General features: G+C 42.1%; 1 protein-coding gene across 2 annotated transcripts in view; it reads right to left on the reverse strand.

The window, feature by feature from the left end:
• MYOF (myoferlin) overlaps nt 1-20,600 on the reverse strand; it is a 132,326-nt gene that overhangs the window by 65,118 nt on the left and 46,608 nt on the right. For both annotated transcript variants that reach the window (XM_008156899.3, XM_028133162.2), the window contains exons 6-19: nt 18,670-18,836; nt 17,959-18,087; nt 15,106-15,168; nt 14,969-15,019; nt 13,551-13,581; nt 12,976-13,091; nt 12,171-12,297; nt 10,790-10,893; nt 8,786-8,854; nt 8,645-8,688; nt 5,614-5,696; nt 4,137-4,175; nt 2,758-2,882; nt 1,579-1,695 (exon numbers count right to left, since the gene is read on the reverse strand). In XM_008156899.3, coding sequence (XP_008155121.2) covers nt 1,579-1,695; nt 2,758-2,882; nt 4,137-4,175; nt 5,614-5,696; nt 8,645-8,688; nt 8,786-8,854; nt 10,790-10,893; nt 12,171-12,297; nt 12,976-13,091; nt 13,551-13,581; nt 14,969-15,019; nt 15,106-15,168; nt 17,959-18,087; nt 18,670-18,836 — 1,265 coding nt within the window. The remainder of the gene's footprint in view (nt 1-1,578; nt 1,696-2,757; nt 2,883-4,136; nt 4,176-5,613; nt 5,697-8,644; nt 8,689-8,785; nt 8,855-10,789; nt 10,894-12,170; nt 12,298-12,975; nt 13,092-13,550; nt 13,582-14,968; nt 15,020-15,105; nt 15,169-17,958; nt 18,088-18,669; nt 18,837-20,600) is intronic.

Consider the following 20,600-nt stretch of genomic DNA (forward strand, 5'->3'; position numbering starts at 1 on the left):
CCCTCTCTCTTCCTCTCTCTTAAAATCAATAAAAACATATTAAAAAATAAAAATAAATGAAATGAAGTGAACTTATTTTTTCTGAAATAGAAATCAAACATTGTTTCCTTCCTTCTTTCTTTCTTTTGTTTTGTTTTGTTTATTACCGGTTTACTGAGTGTGTGTGTGAGGGAGTGGAACATAGGGCCAACAATGAATGATCACATGGAGTATCTATCAGCCTAGCAGAAATGACCAGAAGTCCTTGAGGTTTTCCTTCACATGGGCATCAAAAGTCTCTTGAATCCACATCCTGCCCCAAATCCTATTCAGATTGCTTCTCTCCTTTATGGATCACATCCCTACTTATCTGTGCATCCTTCAGTCAAACTGAGCCATGCAATGGTTTAAATTGCTGTATTTGATTATTTAATACTGTCCACATCTAGAATTTGTTCTGGATCCCTGTAAATACCCAGTCTCTGTATACAGTGGCCCAGCTTGGGGGTGAGAACATCAGTGGTTACTATATGCAGCCATTTTGGCTATGTGCTCCATTGGTGAACTTGTGAGACCCACAAGTGCCAGTATTCAAATTGCATGACAAATTTCTCACCACAGCAAGTTTAACTCAAAAGCCTCTCAAGTTTACAACTTCCAGCTCTGTAGTCCTTCAATTTGAGATTTGGAGGCCACATGGCTATCAAACTTTAACATATGATGACTTTTTAGTGTTGTATTTGATTTTTTCCCCATTTCTACCTTGCTACCAATTTGTGTACCACAATTTAAGCAGTAGAGTGATATCTTTCACCACTACGAAGCAAATAAAAATTACTTGATCCCTGTAGGATATTTATCAACTGATTTTTCTTTCTTTCCTTATTCATCTATACCATTACCTTTATTCTATAAAATGAATCACAATCATGGCTGGGTCTTCTGGCTTGTATGATGCAAGAATGCGGTCATTCATTTAGAGAAGTACTCAGACAACTGTTTTGAAATTTTTTTGTTTGGTAAAACACACAACATAAAATTCATTCATCTTAGCTATTTTTAAGTGTACAATTCAGTGACATTAAACACATTTTTGTGCTACCATTACCCCCCATCTATCCATGGAACTCTTTTCCATTTAGAAAACTGAAACTCTGTATTCATTAAACACAGCAACAAACCAGAAGTGGTTACCACTGACAGGAGCAAAGGGAAAGGCTTTTATAGAGCAGATGTAGAAGGCAGGCCAGGAAATTATTTGATTGGTTACAGCTTAAATGAATGCATTATTTGGGATAGCCTCATTACCTATTAGGGTCAAAGAGACTGTATGTCAAAGAAAATTGCCCAACTTTGTCATCTTGGTCTGTTTACTAAATATGTCTGACAATTGGTGATAAAACAAATCTCATCGCCTTCAATGGGTTGTTGTATACAGGTCAAGAGGGCATTGAAGGGCACTTGCTATGACTCCAACTTCAGTTCCTGGATGTCCCCTTCAGGCCCATTTGTTCAGGTAGACCAGTACTAGCCATCCCACCACCAATCCTCTACAGCACCCTTTTCTGTACTAGGTATTATCCACACTCCAACACTTACCTCAACAACCAGCAGGTCATCATTGGAAATGGACTGAAGCCTTTTCTCTGGTGGTGTCTTTTCAAGAAGAGTGCTCAGTTCAACCAAGATTCTACCTCTGTAGGCAACTCCTTCTCCCTGAAAGGCAACAACACAGGATTATTTCTCTAGGCATGAACAACAGCAGAAAGAATAGTCTCTCTACTCCAGCTAATCCAGCTACAAAAAGTTTCTCCTTCCACAGCCCTAATTTCCAAAATGAATCAGTAACTCTCTCAGCTGGATTTAGATCTTTGGTATCTAAAAAAGAAACAGACTTTAGGTGGCAATCCAGAGAGAGACAGGGGAGCCGGGCTGAAAGAGATCTTAGCCATGATGAGGTGGGGGGAGTGACAGTGGAAAGGACTCAAAGTCTCCCTCACCCCACTTCAGCAGAGCAGCTCTACATTTACCTACAGTAACCTTTTTCCTCTTCGCAGAATAGGAAGGCTGCCATGTTGGCAATCATGGCAAGTCCCAGAGTAGCCAGGAAGTAAAGGAGGAAGATGTTCTGTGCAGCTGAGTGTGAGGATGGATATCAGATACTCCCCCACCATGCCTGGCTGTGTTGGCAAGAGAATCTTCTGAGAGGAAGAGAAGTCTCCACCATCCTCCTTCTAAGGTTTTTTCTTTCCACCTTTGTCCCTTTCTGGGTTTGGGGAACTAATTAAAAGATATTACTTCGGCTTCTAATGTAATAGAAAGATCACTTCCCATATCTGGATCTCCATGTCCTCACCTTCAAAATAAAGAGTTTGGATCAGGCCAGAGATAGCAAAGAGGTTGGACCAGGCATGTCACCTCCAATCATTTGGTAAATTCTTAGAACATGGTGTGGAACAGAATTCTGAGGCAGCACATTTGCTGATTAGCAAAGAAATCCAGCATTGATTCTTGACATCTGTTCTAAGTATAGGGAATAGCCATGCAATGTACTGGCAATTACCAAATCAGATGACCTCCAGAATCCTTTTCTATTCTTGCAATCTAAGACTTGAGCATGAGACGTCTATCCTTCAACACTTGATCAGTTATGTGGTAGGTCTGTGTGTGTGTGTATGGGGGGGAGGTCCCCTAAATATGAGACTTAATTACAACCATTACAAGAAGGAATCTCATTAACAGTGTTCATTAATAACAAACCTTAATTGAGAAACCAACCTTTCCAGTATTTAGTTCATCATAGGGGTCTGGGAATCCTGTGTATTCTCTGGGGCTTCCATAAAGGTTCAGATAACAAGGTCCAAATGTTGGAATAAAGCCCACCTCTGTTTCTCCTGTATTTGCTGAGAGATAATATCATCATTAAATTTTAGGCTTTTGAACATTTGCTCTGTTGAAATAAATATTAGTTATTAGTTGGCTGGGTGAGACTATTTTTCTCCATTCTGTGAGTTAGTTGTATTAGTGGAAATTGTAAGTACTTGTGAGACTTGCCAGTTTCCCTTTTCTTATTGCTATAAAATATTAAATAAAACATTTTGAGGTAATTCAAGTAAACACGTTATTCTTTAAAAAAAAGACAATGTTATTCAAATGCAAGAATAATAAGGCTCTCAAGATGATCTTCACATTTTTTTGTAAGTTTATAATTGGCATCATGTTAAACATGTCATTGGCAATTGGGGTAAAGAGTATATTGTTTTGGGAAGTCATTTAAATGATATATATCAGATTAACTTTGTTCCAAAAATATGAGGTAGTCTCAAGTTAAAATATATGAGATTTAAAATTTTTATATGTAACAATAAACTGCCTGCCTATGGTGATAAGACATATGATACTCATTAAATAGCATGAAGTCCCCATTCACTACATTCTGTCTCTGATGAACAAACGATACGCTCCTTAGTTCCGCTACCTGGTCTTAGCAAGAGTCTTCACCAATGAGGGGCACTGAGGGCGATGGTAGGAATGAGCAGAATCAAAGGGAGATTGTGGGGAAATGTGAGAGCTGTATGGGTTTGATAGATGGCAAACCTATCTGAACCTCAGCGCCCTCATCTATTGGGGGAACAACCTCTGCCCTAGGAGAGCTATGATGGTCAGGTGAGAGAGCACTGAGCTAACTTGCAGAGAACGGTGAGAGCTGTGCAAACCAAAGGACACGTTATGACCCCTCATGTTTGGAAGATGAAGACCTTCAAGGTACAAAGCGGGAAACGTATCTTCCAACCTAGAGATCCATGTTGAAAGTGGGGGAAAGTCATTTCAGACATTTTGAACAATTGATTTAGTGCCCCATATCTCTATGTATGAAACATAAACAACATTAACAAAAAAATGTTATGTCTCACAAACAGTTATTCACAATGAAGCCAATAGGATAGTTTGCATCTAGGTGAAAACATGAGACACGGAGCAATGCCTGGTTGCACATCTGTTTTAAGCTAAGCCATGCAGGACAACTATACAGCACTAACACAAAAATTATTTCTAAGACAGCAAAATGTTGTAAAAAAAAAAAAGGGTTTAAAGGCAATCAAATGATAATAGTAAATAGGAAGCTCTAGAAGATAGCAAAATTACAAAGCATAAACCTGTATATGATGCAGCCCCAGATCCCGAAGATGAGAAATCTACATAGTAAAAATACAATTGGTTAAACAACATGAGAAATACAGCATTATAAAAGAGACATTGGAACGTTAACCAAATCCAGACCCAAGCAACACCAGAAAAATCCCAAATTCAGACCCAAGCCACATGACTCTATTGTAATTAGTACAAATATCACTGGTTAAATGCAAAATGGCTCAATACTTTGTGACAGCATGATTTTAAATTACTCCTTTGGTTACCTTTAACCAATAGATTTAACCTAGTCTTTAACCAATCTTTATCCAACCAATGATTTCATCCAGTCTTCATATCTGGATTCCTCACTTGATAAGGGGCTAGTAGTCCATCTACTTTTTTCTCCACTCCCCTTCCTTTTCTTCCTTCTAATCTCTATTTTCTGTACTTTCACATTTACATTGCAATGGGTGATGAAATTTACATTCTGCTTAGAGCTTTGACTACCAACTCAATAAAAAATAAAAAATAAACAATTAATAATGCTTACATTATAACAACCATATAAATATTGTTCTCTGCAGAGAAAAGGAGAGTGTAATTACATTTCCTTTGTTACCCGCTGTTCCAGCAGCATGGTCCCCTATGCTACTCAGCAGAGAACATTCCGATGAAATCTCTTTCCTAACTCCTACCATTTGCCTAAAATATTTGGACTTTATGTTTGGACTATATCTACTTTGTTCAGTTTTTCTCAGAATTTCTAATTGCCCTGTTTTTCCTTCTTGAGAGAGGAAATCTATAGCTTCTTTACCATATCTCTATTATCTTGCAGATTCTTATTCATGCTATGTATTATTTGGGTTAACATTGAAAAAAACAACAACTCACAAACCTATAAGGTCCGCTCTTGAACAACATGAGAGGCACCTTAGGTTTCCCAAGACAAAATCTTATCTCAAATTCTCTTACTTTACTCAATATGTTGAATCTATTATAGGCAATTAGTTCTCAGTGTGGAAAATATCAAAAAGCAAAGTGTAGTGGTTACTGATGCCTGTTAGCACAAAATGCATGAAAACAAAATACACATGATCTTAGGGAGCAAAGATTACATGGTTTGTTGCCGTCTGGCCTTCTGGTTCCTGCCAAGGAAATCAGTTAAAAAAGGGAATATAATTTATATTTTGGTGAAATTGTTTCAATGCCAATCTAAAAAATAAGGTGCTAAGCACTCCTTATTGATAGTCAACATTGATAAAACAGCTTCTGGGAAAGAATTTTTGGATGGGAGCAAGAAAGCTAAAATCTTCAAACTGTTAGTTGCCTTAATTACTAATTAATTGTTTTCTGGTCATCACCAGAACATCCCTGAAATGGTTCACTAGGCTCATCAGATTTAGCTTTTAAGAAACCAAGTCCATTGCCATGGGGCTACCCCAGCTCATTCCTTCAGAAGTTCTGCACCTTGTCTTATTTCAGCTCTGCTGTGTGACTTACCTTCCACTTCCCCGCCGGAGGCAGCAATTTTAGAAAGCTGTAGATATGTTGTTCCAACTACATCATTTTTGGTAAGACGGTCCCTGTGTAAAAAAAACAGGTTAAGGCCTCCACTATGAGGATGTATCTTCATTTCAACAATAATAAGATAGAGCTGGAAAAGACCCTAGACCTCAGAAATCATTGTCCAGTGGGCCTCAGCATGACTGTATTTTTGTTTTATTTTTTTAAATATATTTTATTGATTTTTTACAGAGAGGAAGGGAGAGGGAGAGAGAGTTAGAAACATCGATGAGAGGGAAACATCAATCAGCTGCCTCTTGCACACACCCCTATTGGGGAAGTGCCCGCAACCAAGGTACATGCCCTTGACTGGAATCGAACCTGGAACCCTTGAGTCCGCAGGCCGACGCTCTATCCACTGAGCCAAACCAGTCAGGGCTACTGTACTTTTAAAAATCACTTGAAACGCCCACCCCCCCCCTCATCTCCTATTCAAGCTTTTGATTCACTAAAAGTAGGGGTGAAGAACAAGTCTGCATTTATAACAAGTATATTTCCTAATTCATTCTGATGCAAATGGCCCTCCAACCATCATTTAAGAAACACTGATCTAGTTGGACAACTCATTTCATTTATGGAAACTGAGATTTTTACAGAAGTCATGCGATTTGCACATGGCCACACTCAATACTATTGTCATAAAAAGAATGAACCAATTATAGGCACATTGCATATGGAGTGTCATGTAATCATATTACATAGAGTAAATGCATGTCTTATTTTATCATGTTCATACTAATTACTATGCTGGTTTAATAACTACAATGGGCTATATCTAAGGGTCCTTCATAGGGAGAAAAATTCCTTTTCAATTCGATTCAATACTTATTGAGCACTACTGTGTGATAGATACTATTTTTCTGACTACAGTTGCTTGCCTAGAACCTAAATCTTATTATCTATATGGCAGGGACAAATTTACCCACTATAAGTATATACAACTTTGTGTATCTTTCCATGGGTACCTTAGTCTGCAAGCCTAACTCATGAAATGCTCTCTGGCCGAGCACATAGTAGGTGTAAAAAATAAGGTTTATATTAATAACATCCTCTCTTTAATTCCTCCTCTTCTTTATACCATTTAGTGGCATACCCACTCTGAAGATTAGGACTTCATGGGAGGGAGGAAAGGCTTAGTATTTTGAGGAAAGATTATTCTACAACATAATACTATATATTATAGTATTATTATGTATGATATACAGGGTTAGGCAAAAGTAGGTCTGGAAAATAACACAATAATTAATAAATAGTGATACAAGAATAAATTCTGTGTTTTGTGCACTCACAGCTGTAAACCTACTTTTACCCCACTCTGTTATATATCATATAATACATTATATAGTATATAATAATATTAGGATGTAGAAAATTACTAATTAAATACAATTGGCATGAGAGCTTACAGCTTTTCTGTCCATCCAGAAGGCTCAAGACTAAATTTAAAGAATCCTTAGTTCTCCTTCAAGATATTGTACAAACATCCTACAAGGTATATAACCTCATATCTGGATCCAAGAAATCCCCAGATAAAAGGGTTTCTCTGTGCATCCTCATTTGCACTATTGCTTTGGAGAGGGCAGACTAGGTCAGGAAAAAACCCTACATGTGTAGTGACCACAGGCAACTCTGGTTCAATCAGCAATAAGCCCACTGCAGAGCCTGAAGGCCAGAGTGGTCACCCGAGCTACGAAGAGTTCAAACCCACACTCCCAAGGGCTCTGAGGGCTCCTGGAGCTCCTTCAGAATGTCACCCACGGGTCCTAAGTGCCTTAAAACTAGCTCACAGTCACTGGAAAGGACACTTTGTCATAGGCCCCTTCCTGGCTCTCAATTAACTGATGTGATGGGGTCATTGAAAAAAATGACCTTTTCTCTTCCCAAAGTGCCCTGTTGCCATAGTACCAAGAGGGTATTGACATGAAAGTCAAAAACATCTGGCTAAGGAAAAACTAAGGCCAAACAGGAGGCCCAACTGACTAACTATCTAAGTGACTGTGGGCAAGTTACCTCTCTGAGCTGCCGTATCTTCATCTGTAAAATGAACTAATCATAGTCACTATTCAATAGTCACTATTCTAAAGACTAAATGAAATAATGATGGGAAGGCATGAGGCACAGCACCTGGCACTTAGTAGTGCTCAAAAAACAGTAGTAAACATCATAATAAACACTGATAATGATGATGATGATTATATTTGCCATTCTCGGGGAGCTAAAGGCTGCTAATTGAATGCCCCATCTAACTAGAACATACTCAAGAATGGTCTCATTGTGGCCAATCACTGCGAGGAGGTTGATCTAGTAAAAATCCCATCAGAACCTTTCCAAGAATTTCCTGCACTCAGGTAGGCACCTCTGTCCATTTTCCTTTCTAACAATAACTAGGAGCCCAGCGTGCGATTCGAAATCGTGCAGCAGCACACACCCTCAAGTCACTGGTCTGGCCCTGCCTCCCTCTCCGGCCCTTGAAGCAGCCACGGCTGCTGCTGATTAGGCCCTCCCCCAGCGTGGGGGCCCCTGCTGCCCTGCCCTCGCTGTGCACACAACCTCCTCCTGTCCAGTAGACCCATTATGGCGTCCCGGTTAATTAGCATATTTCTCTATTTTATACATATAGATAGTAACAGAATGTTTTGGTGATTCTTCCCAAGAACTGGTTACTCCATCTCTGAGGTCCATTTTGGGCAGCCTAATGGTATTTCATTCATTATCTTGGGCATTTTCAGATCGTTTCTTCCTTCTTTGTTTATGAACAGTTGAACTAAGATATTCAAAAATTTTCTGCAACAACACTATTATCATTTTTAAAGAAAACATACAGTTCCAAGAACAGTTTATTCCTTCCTCTGGAAGAAAAGCAAATGTGCTAAAATGTAAGAGTCAGGTGATCTAGAGTAATGTTCCTTAATATTCAAATGTTTAATTCTTTAATTCTGAATTAGACACAAGTCCATTTTTAACTCACCAGTCATATATTGTTAGTTTTATTTTTTCACACACTGACGGAAACTGTGCAAAAGAAAAAGAAAAGATAGTTATTTCTCAATTTACTCAGTAACTATGAAAGTAAGTAGTCTTATTTTTCTGAGAGAAAAGGAAGTCAAACCTTGATCTGGAGATTAACGACTTGATTCCACTCAGGGTTTGCATTTTTCTCAATTATATTTGTGCAAACCTGTAAAATCAACAAAGCAAAACAGTAGGTATTCAAGTTTCTAATTTCTAAAAGTTTATAATATATGCATATTAGATCATGACTCTAGCAGTTTACTTATAAGTTATATACTTAGTAACCTGGTTAAAGGTTATTTTTCTTGATAATGATTTGGTAAATATGACATGGGTTTAAGATCTCTGCTATTTCTGTGACTAAAAGTTTTCAATTGCCATATTTCTAACATTGTGTGAGCGTAATGAGGCAAAATTAATGTTTATTGAGCACTTATTACATACTAATAACCATATCTTCATTAGCATGTCCAAACAGGTCTTTTGATTCTACGCACCCAACCCCTCCTCTGTCTACCCAAACTGGCTCCTGTCCCAATCTTTCCATCATTGTTCACCAGGTGGCTTAGGATTACAAAAAAGTCAGCCACCTCTCTCCCCATCACACACCTCATCCAATCATGAGTAAATCCTGACACTCTTATCTTCATGTGGACCCTGACTGGCCCCAGACACCTGCAGTTGGCTCCTACCTAGATGGTCACGTCCTCTCCTGCCTGCTCACTGTCATGTCACCCCCCGGTGTAGCATCCTCCATGAGCTCCCAGTTGCACTTAGAATAAAGTCCAGGTCCGACCTCTGGCTGATAAAGCCCTACCGCCCCATCACCCACATCTCTCTGACCTTCTCTTAGTTTTCCCCTTGTTCGCCACTCCACCCACCTGGATTGTTTGGCTGCAAATGTGTCTCCTCCTTGGGGCCTTTACATCTGCTATTCCCTCTGTCTGGAAGCTTCCCCACCTCCCACCCCCACCCCAGACCTCTGCATCATCCAGGCCTCTGCGCAAATGTCACTTCCTCAAAGGTGGCCAGCCACATGATCTCCTAGCTAAATACCCTTTCAACCCCACACAATCACTTCTTGTCCCCGGCTTTATCTTCTGTGTAGTACTTGGCACTATCTGGAATTATTTAATGACTTGTTAGCTTGTTTATTGTTGTCTCTTAAGCTCCATGAGAGCAATGGCTCATTCTATATCCCAGCACATGGGACAGTATCTAATACTAAATAGACTGCCAACCATTACTTCTCGAACTGATGAGCCCTTTCAACACTCCTATGAGAATCTTATTATCCCCATTAATATTTCAGGAAATTGAGACTCAGGGGTTACAATATTTGCCTAACTGCCTATGGAGTGGGGTAAAATCTGAATTTAAATCAGGCCTCCTCTCACTCCGGACCTCAGGACTTTTCGGCTGCTCTCCATTGACTCTCCCAGGAAATGACACCCAGTCCATGTATCATTTTCCCAATCTCCCTTTCATAAACAAATGGCTCAACTACATAGAAAATACTAGTTTTTCATGCCTACAATTGTCCATGGAGGGGTGTTATTCTACTATGGAATTCCACTCTCCAGTCTTTGATGACGTCTATAGATAAAAGTGGTGGTTACCTGTGTTTTTACACCAAGATTCCCCAGAGGACCAGGATGGGGTCCCATGCCTGACCCTCCAGTTTCAGCAGCTCCCTGGGGCATGGGAGGTGGGAAACACGACAGAAGCGGACAGCTGGGCTCTGGGAGGCTAGACTCTAGAACATTTACCAGGGATTATGACAGCTAGCTAGGGAGCTTGCTTGAGATTAAGATAATATTTGGACCTGGGAAATAATCCAAATAATTCAGTAGTAGCTTTCGCAATTTACATTTTTCAAAAGATTGAATTTTCCAATTTGAGTCCTGCATACTTTCCACTGCAAAATAAACCTGGGGAGAAGTCTGGCATGTGCAGACTCAGATAATCCATGTTCCTGCAGGGTGCCCGCTCATCGGGGGCCACTTCAGCAAAGAGTTAGCAGGAACTCACACCAAGGGAAGCACAGAGGTTTATATAGTATTTATTTCTAGAGGCATCTGCATTTAGATCACATACAAACCTTTTTTCCAGCAAAGGAAACTTCTACAAAGGGATCCACTAGGTTCTTCTTATCTGCACTGCCTCCAAAGATTTCCTTTACCGTCTGAGAGAAGGCATCGTCCACTGGAAAGTAACATGTCACACGGCAGAGATTAAATCTGATTCTCTTAAAGAATCAGAAGTCACTCAACAAAATTAAAAATGTTCTCCAATGCATGAACACTGATGCAACAAAAATTGTTCTCAAAAGGAGCACTGTGTTGCAGAAATTCCTTGTGTCTTAGTTGAGAGAGAAAATGTTTTCTCCCCGAAGAGTTTTAAAATTAATAGGAACACCTTGAAAAATAAATTGATAAAATATTCTGTTAAGAATCAATCATTTATTGAGGAGAAAGTAGAAATAAAAAGAGACAACTCTCAAACTCAGGCCTGGTTTTAATTTGGAAAAGGTGCTTTAGGCCAAAATGATATTGGCCTAGTCTGACTTTTCAGATAAATTCAGGGAAATTTGACATAATCATAAATAACACATTTAATCACTTATAAACAACAGATTTCTCTATTTTAACAAACTCAAGTAGGTAGGAATTTTAATGTGTTTTAATTTATTTACTTCATTCAAAATATTTCTGAGGAAAATGTGGTATGGGGGGTCATTATAGGGTCTTTAAGAAGGGAAGGGGTGTTCCCAGGAAAAGTAGCCAATCCTGAAGCGGTCATGGCCTGAGTAGTGGGTGCTGTCCCCGGCGACTTGAAGAGGAGTCCTTTGTCCCAGGGTCCAACAGGAAGCACATAAGCCAGGCCAGGAAGATAGGATGCTGGGCCTCAGCAATGACAGTGGACTAACTGGACTAGTCTCTCTGAACACCAAATGCATCCAATCTCTTAAAACACATATCTCCTAATACAATACTGACAGACTTTTACTTATTGGCATTTAACCACCTTTTGCTCAGCCATTTTGTAATAACCCAATGGCAAACACATTCATTTGTTTATAAAATTTCACGTTTTCATTTGGGATTAAAGGAGTTGGAAGTGCTAACTGCTGACCTCTCTTTGGTATTCTCTAGAACAAAGAGAAGATATGGAACATTAAAGAAAGAAAGGATGGAGAAGAGCGGGCCAAAGGACTCAACCAAAAACATGTATTAATGACCAATTTGCCACCTCATGAACCAACTCAGGTAGCTTGCAATGGGGCCAAAATGAATGAAAATAAGTCATGTAAGCCTTTAAGAAAAAATTATACACACACACACACACACACACACACACACACACACACACACACACATATGAATGATAATGGAGCACCAATCCCAATTTGGAGTATGATTTTAACATATCTAATCATGAAAATAACTGATAATCTGGAGCAGGATGAAATCAATACATACTCTGGGGGATGTCCTCTGCTCGGTAGATTTTCAGCAAGAAGGTCACCCACCGGAGGGCGATGCCAGCAGGTAGTAACAAATTACTCTCCACATCGTCACCGTCATTATCACGATCCGGTTTCTCAGGCTGTTGGGGACACACAATAACAAATCACACACACAGAAGAGCAGCGCTTGGAAGAACCAAACTGATGCTTGTAAAACCACACCAATCAGAGCCGTTTCCATTAGGATTTCCTGTTTCAGGCTTAAGAGTTCAGCCACCAATTCAACAAAACTGCTCTACAAAAATCAATGCGCATTTTCTCAAGACACCATGAGAAAATAATATGTTCTGTAATTTTATGAGCACTAAATAGTAGAGGGGCCAGAGGGAGGGAGGGAGGGAGAGAGAGAGAGAGAGAGAGAGAGAGAGAGAGAGAGAGAGAGAGAGAGAGAGAACCTGAAATTCTTCTGATTTCTCTCAGCCCTCTCATTATTCCTGGGTTTGCTGCCCAATTTTCTAGATGACACTGTCCTTTTAGGTAGCAATGTCTGATTCTGCAAGTGAGCTATGCTCTCTAGATAAACTCATGCAACAAAGTCCTAAAAACACACTTATCTATACTGAATGAAACACCCACTCATAGACACCCGGAAGGCATCTAAGTGAGCTAGAAAATAATTCTGCCAGGAAGAAAAGAAGCGCTTTTGAAAAACATTTCTTAATTAGAAGCTGAGCTCCACTTAAGTACTGGTGCCCCTTGCTAATCCTTGCCCTATTTTGCAGTGAAAAGCGTAAGTGGCAGAAAACGCAGGGGCTCACAGGAGGCTCATCTCCGGTTCCCAGGACAAATATGCTGACTTTCATGTAACCTTTAGCACCCGAGCTGGCATCTTCGGGGTCATTGAGAAGAAGCCACTTTCTCATGACAGCGTGACCTAAAATAAAAAAGGAGTAAACGGACAAGGACACTTTAAAAAGAAGCCGACGAGTCTGTGACTTCATCTGCTGTAAGACAAACAAACATTTCCTCTAAAGTGTCATCATAGCACGCCAGTTTCCCCAGATGAGTGCCTGAATGAATGTCCTCCACTCTACACGGCCTCCATCCCCATCCTCCCCGTGTGACCCAAACAAGGCTCTCTACACTCTATGAATGGACTTCATCATTTGACTTTGACAAGATGCAAATATCCTCATAAAACAGAGGAATTACCTATTTGTGAACATTGAGATAATTACCATTAGATTTTAAAAAATAAAATCCACACTTTTATTCATTCCCACTAAGTATCCTTCCCCCTTCTCAATCAAGAAAACAATATTTTTTATTCCTTGATCCTCCCAACTTCCTTGATTCTCAGAATCTTCCAGTTCATGGAGAGAACAATGCTTACCAGGTTCATCATAAATGAATCCAACATCAATCTGGGAAAAAACAATTAAAGGAGTTTGGATTTTAAAATCAGTTTTAAAATCAAAGAAACCATCATTATTATATTTAAATAGAATGCTCCTGACTACACTTAAATTTCTTTGGGACTCAACATTTCCATCATACTCTCTGTGTGTGGCATATAGGAGAACCTCAGTCCATCATTTTGAATTAATGAGCCAGTCTTAGAGCAGGAAGGAACCACGGAAGGAGGGTGATCAGTGTGTCCCTATTTGCTTGGAACTTTCCGGTAGCACAGAAAGTTTCACATTCTATGAAACCCCTCAGTCCCAGGCAAACCTGGACTGGTGGTTACCCTAGAGGAAGTCACCTGACCCAACTGCTTATCCAATACTCCACTCCTCCAACTAATTCTAATATCAATGTAATCATTGATTGGGCACTTTAATGTGCCAGGTGCTGTGCTAGATATTTTATATATTCTCTCAATTATTCTATCTTCACAATGATCCCATTTACAGATGAAGAAACTAAGGATCAGAGAAGTTGACATGTGGCTGGTTAGTGGCAGATAGGGTATGAACACAGGTCTGCCTGACCCAGATCAACCTCTAGGACAGTGATGGGCAACCTTTTGAGCTTGGTGTGTCAAACTTTGCCAAAAAACTGAGCATAACTCGGGTAGTGTGCCACTTTGAGGAAAAAACATTATTTCGCAAATGTTTCATCGTCAGGAGCAGCAAATGTTTCATCCTCGGCATGCGGCCGCCTCAGCGGCCATGTGTCATCAGAAATGGCTACGTGTGTCAGTGCTGACACGCGTGTCATAGGTTCGCCATCACTGCTCTAGGACCTCTCATGACTACAAGCTCCTTCCTTTGAGATACAGCCCATTCCATGTAGAAGGCACCAAGTACGTGTCCTTAATTCCACTGTTCGTTACTTGGAAAAACACCCTGATTTTCATCCCTGGTTTGGCTTGCCTTTATACTCCAGGTTTATAAGAACTGGCTTTGTAGATGGCGCCCTGAGGCCACTGGTAAGTGCAGCTGTGTGATGGGCTTCTTGCCATAAATCACCCCTTCCCTTTGAAGCAGTATACTGGCTTCCATCCACTGCTGGGGTGCTGGGAAGGGCCCGATGTGGCAGTTTCGGGTTATCTTGCTTTAGGATGCTGCTAAGTGTCGTACTTTGGAAGTCACTACACCCAGAGGATATGCAGCTGGTTTCTGGCCCCTGGGGCATTCATGTCCTACTGGTATTCCAGCCCTCAGCAAGGATCATGGCATCAATCCCTGACACATAACCTTAAGATGTCACCAAGATGGGCATCCTGAGATCTGGCCAGGAACCTGAGTCCTCATTATGAAAGTGCCCATCTTTGATGTAAGCTGAATGAAACTGACAGCTGTCACCCACCTTAAATTCCCCCATCAGACAATCTGCCCGCAGAGAATGGGAATTATAAACCTGGAAGAAGGAAGAGTGGGGGAAAGATTAGTGGCTCTATCTGGCAGATAGTTGGCACCACCTTCCTACTCCGTTGTCCCCCTTACCCGAATGCTAATGATCTCATCCATCAATTCAGAAGGGGTTATGTGGACATTGTAGAAAAATAACTGTCAAAACAAAGAGAAGATTGTTTGAATGTTAGCAAGAATGAACTCAGGTTTAGTGCATACGATACTATAATTTTGAGGGCCCTCCCAAAACACACAAACTCCATATTAGATTTGAACTCAGGTTTAGTGCGTACGATACTATAATTTTGAGGGCCCTCCCAACACACAAACTCCATATTAGATTTGACCATGTGAACACATTGCAAGACCTGAGAAAAGGCCCCAAGGCTTAAGCTTCATGGGCTTGATAGTAAACTCACCTCTGCATGTTGAAAAAGGAAAAAAAGGTTAAGTAACAACTATAGTGCTTATTTACCTAAATAAGATTATTCTTTTTGAATCAGTTAGCTACTAGCTCAATTAAGTAAAGATTTAAGGTTGCATTTTATGCTTAGGACTTGTATGACCTGGAAAGTTGAGTTTAATTCTATCATTTTTAGCTCTATCATTTGTGTTTAGTGACTCTAATTTTGTTCTTTCTAACAAAACACCTTCGAAGTTAACTTTGCCCATTAGATAATGTTAGTTCCTCAGTAGAGTCAATATTGACCACATTTTAACTCATTGTACCAGCTAAGTTTAAGAAAGTTGATGCTTGGGAGATAAATATTGGATACACAGAGTTTATAAACCAATAAAGTTTACTTTTAAGAGAGAAAGATTGAGCATTTACTTAAACTGAGACATTTTTCTCCTACTTTTTACTTATAAATATTTTAAGTCTACAAAGAAATAGAAAAAAAACACAGTAAAATAAATACCATCTTTCATTTATGTTCACCAATTGTTAGCATTTTGGGGACATTTCAGGTTTAGTGAAATGTCCCCTTCTTTTTAACTGAATTGTTTGAAAGTTCTAGGTACCATAACACTTCACTCCTTAAAACAGATTCTCATGTATCTCCTAAGAGCAAGACATCCTTATATACAATCACACTACTATTATCACACCCAAGAAAGACAACAGCTAACATACAGTCATTCAAATTTCTACAATTGTCCTGAAAAAGTTTTTTAAATCTAGGACCACTCAAGGGTCATACATTGCATTTAGTTGTTGTGGCTGTTTAGCCTCCTTTTATCTAGAACAGTACTCCTGCCTGTTTTCGTTGTGTGTTTTTGTCTGTCATGACTGGTTATGCTGAAGAACACCCCACAATCTGGATGACTCCTCACTGTTAGATTCACATTGACCATTGGACAAGAAACAACCCAGGTGAGGATTACTCCATTAGATCACATCAGGACACACAAGTCAGTCTGACCCATGATTGGTGATACCATGTTTAATCGCTTGGTTAAGAAGATGTACATAAACTAGTGATGTTTTAGTAAAATTCCTTTCTTGATGTATAAATTGGCTCAGTTATCTGATTCTTCCCTTTTGTCAAGAGATCTAATCTCAAAAAAAAAAAAAAATCATTAAAATGGGAAAATTCTGAGATGGTGAATCATGCTGGGCTCCTGAGAATGTAACTGAGTAAATATTTACCCTGCATTATAAACGCATTCACAGGTCTCCCGCCTTTGGCATCCAGTACCTTGTCCTCCAACATGACCTCCCAGCCTTTCCCCAAGTCCATTTCAAGTGCCCCATCTCAGTGAGCACCCACCCCCCTCTTAAATGAACTCTGGAACCCCTTATCTGTAGGCTGCTGTCTGCGATTCACTGCAGGAGCCAGAGAGGTGAGAAGGAAATGGGGCTTTCTCCAAAGCTGGGGGCCATCTTGAACAAAGGGGCAGAAGCAGGAACACCAGACAGAAGAAACCAGCTCTTTGTGAACAGAGGTAGGAAAAAAAAGTACAAAAGCTGGGGCTGGGATTAGAAGCTTTAGGGAACTAAGAGGAACTGTGATAAGAAACTGTGGTAGGAAAGGCCTGGGCTCAGAAAACGGCCTGAGATGCAGGCCACAGGAATCTCAGAAATGCATCTCCTCAGCCGGCCATGGTGGCTCAGTGGTTGAGCGTCGACCTGTGACCCAGGAGGTCACGGCTCGATTCCCAGTCAGGGCACATGCTCGGGTTGCGAGCTTGCACCCAGTAGGGAGCGTGCAGGAGGCAGTCGATCAACGATTCTCTCTCATCGTTGATGTTTCTATCTCTCTTTCCCTCTCCCTTCCTCTCTGAAATCAATAAAAAAATATTTTTTTTAAAAAAGGAAAAGAAGTACATCTCCTCAGTAGAGCAAACTAGACTCTCAAAATTCCCCAAACCTGTACTTTCTCTTCACAGGCCTAACTGTGGGGTTTTGTGGCATTTGAGTCAGGTTTTCAGCATTTTTGAGGAAGGTATTCAGTATTTTTTGAGGAGGGTGACAGAAGAAGCCAACAGAACCAAGCTATATTCTCAGTATAAGGAGAGAGAGAAAAAAAAAATCCTTTTTGCCCATCATTGCTTTTCTTTAACATCTATTATTTTTATGGCCAAGTAAGTTTGTGACACTGTTACAAAGTCAGGTCACTTAGCCACACAGAGCATCCTGCTGATTAGAAAGACCAAAGGCAGAAGTCGGTGCCGTCATGGGCTCCACACAGGAGTACCAGGACCCATTAGGAAGGGCTCCGTCAGGAGATTGTTGCAAGAATCCCAGACAGACCCCCAGCAGCTCTGAGAGGCAATGATGAAGCAGGCTGTGGGATTCCAGCGGTTCTCACGTGTAACGCCGGAACTCTGTATCGTCTTTACCAGTTAAGTTGTATGTGTTCCGCTCCCACATGGGACAGGGGACAGGTGGGTGGAAGGCAGGAAGGTGCATATACATAGAACAGGCTCCCTTAGCCCGTTTACCTCATCGAAAAATGGATTGTTCCCTCTCTTGATTCTTGTTCGGTGCGTCTGGCCACAAACGTGGACTTTGACCACAGGTTTTATGTTGTTGCCACTTAACTGCCGGCCCTCGATCACTCGGACCCGGATCTGCAAGCACAGAAGGGGTGCTGTTACGGGGACTTTGTAAGGGAATCCTCAGGCGCTGCCTCCGCTCGTTCACCTGGGAGGAGGGCTGAACCCGGCCGGGCAGCCTGGCAATGTGCCGGTGCTCACGGACTGGGAGCAGCCACCTGTGCTCATTCCCAAGGTGGGGACAGGGGTTGGGGGGCAGAAACCAAGAGGGGGGTTGCAATACTCCAGAGCTGGCCTGGGGAAGGGCGGGCAGGGCTGAGGCCACTGCTCAGACCCCAGCCGAGCCCTGGGGTGTACGAACTCACTCCACAGCCACCTCTGCGAAGAAGGCAGTGCCCAGAGCTATGGAAACGCAGTGCCCGGGCTTCTATTCCTACCCCCGCGGGAAGCAGGGATGGTTTGATTTCCCATCGAGCTTGACTACACCTCCTCCCGCACGAAGAAGAACGATGGAGAGCTCTTCTTAGCGGGTTAAGGGCCTGATGTCTTCTCTAACTAGCTGAGCCACTGCTGAGAGCAGGTCCTCCCCGGCAGCCCTGCCGTGCAGAAGCCGGGCGCTGCGGTGAGACAAGGCCAAGGGCACTCGGCTCTTCCTACCTGGAAGTCCTGTGGCTTGTTGGACAGCAGCCGCCGCGTGTTCTTCCCTTTGGTGATCCTCCGGGCAAGCTGAGCTTCCGACACCGTCCTACCTGACACCTTGGGCCCCGGGTCCCTGACCGTGCTGTCCAACCCATCTTCCTCTCCTCCATCTTCCTCCTCCTCTCCTAAAACACGCAAAAGGAATCCAGTCAGAGATGGCCCTCCCCTGTGACTGTCGGAGCACTCCGGCTCCCTGGACAGGGAGTTTTCTGTGTTCCTGAGGCTCAGGTGAAGGAGACGCCGCTTGTTGTGACTCAGATGCTGGAGGAAGATGTGTTCGTGGTGCATGACGGCACTCATTGAGGCTGTCTTCAAAGTGACAGGGAGACTGCCTGAGACCACGGGAGAGGGTGTGAGGCTCAGTCAGACGCCGCAGAAATCACCTAGCTCGGATCTCGGAGCCCAGCCTGGAGTTAAGGGGCCTTTCAGCGGTGAGGACGGAGGGATGAGGGTATCCATGGGAAACTGGAGCCCTGAGAGGAGGCTCCAACCCCACCCTTCCCACCGCAGGTCTCTTCTCCCGAGATGTGCTCAGGAGGTTTGTACTGTCTCCTTCCTGCTTGAGCCGCCTGATGCACGGATGCCCTCTCCACCCGCTTGCCAAGCAGACCACGGTGGTCATCCTGCTCTCCCTTTTGTCCAGGTTTGTCAGTTCCACACACATCTGTGCCCTCACGTACCCCCTTCCCCCCGCCCCCAGCTTCCCTTCCATTCAGGGGAGAGAGCTGTTCCTGTTTGGTAGAGTGAACCCCCTTCCACTGCCTGAGAGCCTACTTCCTTCTGATTCTTTGGGACCTCCAGATATCTCTCTCTCTCTCTCTCTCTCTCTCTCTCTCTCACCTCCAGTGGTTCCTTCTCCATGGTTACCTTCCCTCTGCGTTCAAATATGCACAAATCTTTCACTCCTTAAAAAAGCAAAAATCAACTCCACCTACTGTGTCTCCCCTTTCTTTCATTCACAAACTCTTGAAACTCACTGACAAACTTACTGGGAGTTTTTCTTTTCCTAATAGACAAAAAGTCTGAACTCCCAGTAATCTGTGCAATATAATTTAAGAGAGACTAGGAAAAAGTCCTGCATTTGAACTCCCCACCTTTACAATACAAAATCAAGAAGTTTAATTTCCACATGGACTCATCCATCAGTCACTTACATCATAGTATGAATTAGTCTTAAAGCTTGGGCTCTGGAGTCATGCTGCCTGGGTTCAAATCGTAATTTTGAGACATGAGTGTGAGTCAGTTTCTTACTTTCCGTTTCCCCATTTGTAAAAAGGGGAAAATCACAGTACTTACCACAGGGTATTGCAAAGATAAATGTAATCTACATGTAAAGCCTTCAACACAGTGCCTGGCACAGAGTAGCACCCAGTAAATTAATCTTACTTATTTATTTAAGTGTTGTTGGGAAATCAGTTTGGGTCGGAGCACAGAACGCTGGAGCACTCCTGGAGAGCAGCAATGGGTGGGGTGGGATCTGAAGCAATCAGTGGCAGCATGGGGGCTGGGAGCACAGAGGGAGGAAGGAGCAACCATGAGGAAGTAAAAGGCCGCCCCGATGTACTGCTTCAGAGTTTAGCCCAGCATGAACCCTCCTCCTCAACACCCTTCCATTCCTGCTGAGCCCTCCAACCTGGCTTCTGCTCTGCAAAGGTCAACCATGACCTCTTCTTGCTACTTTAGGAACCTTTCTGAGTCCTCAGCATTGGACACTGGGACCCTCACCTACGTCTTTGAACCATGCAGCTCTCCTCCTGGGGCTCCCACTAAACCTTTTCAGGCACTTCCGTGGGCCTCCCTTCCTGCCTCCTCCTCCTCAGTGTGACTTCCCACTCTGCTCCTCAGCCAGCCCTCTGCTCCTTTGACCTGACACTCCGGATCCACACTTC

The sequence above is a fragment of the Eptesicus fuscus genome, chromosome 17, assembly GCF_027574615.1.
Source record: "Eptesicus fuscus isolate TK198812 chromosome 17, DD_ASM_mEF_20220401, whole genome shotgun sequence".
Lineage (NCBI taxonomy): Eukaryota > Metazoa > Chordata > Mammalia > Chiroptera > Vespertilionidae > Eptesicus > Eptesicus fuscus.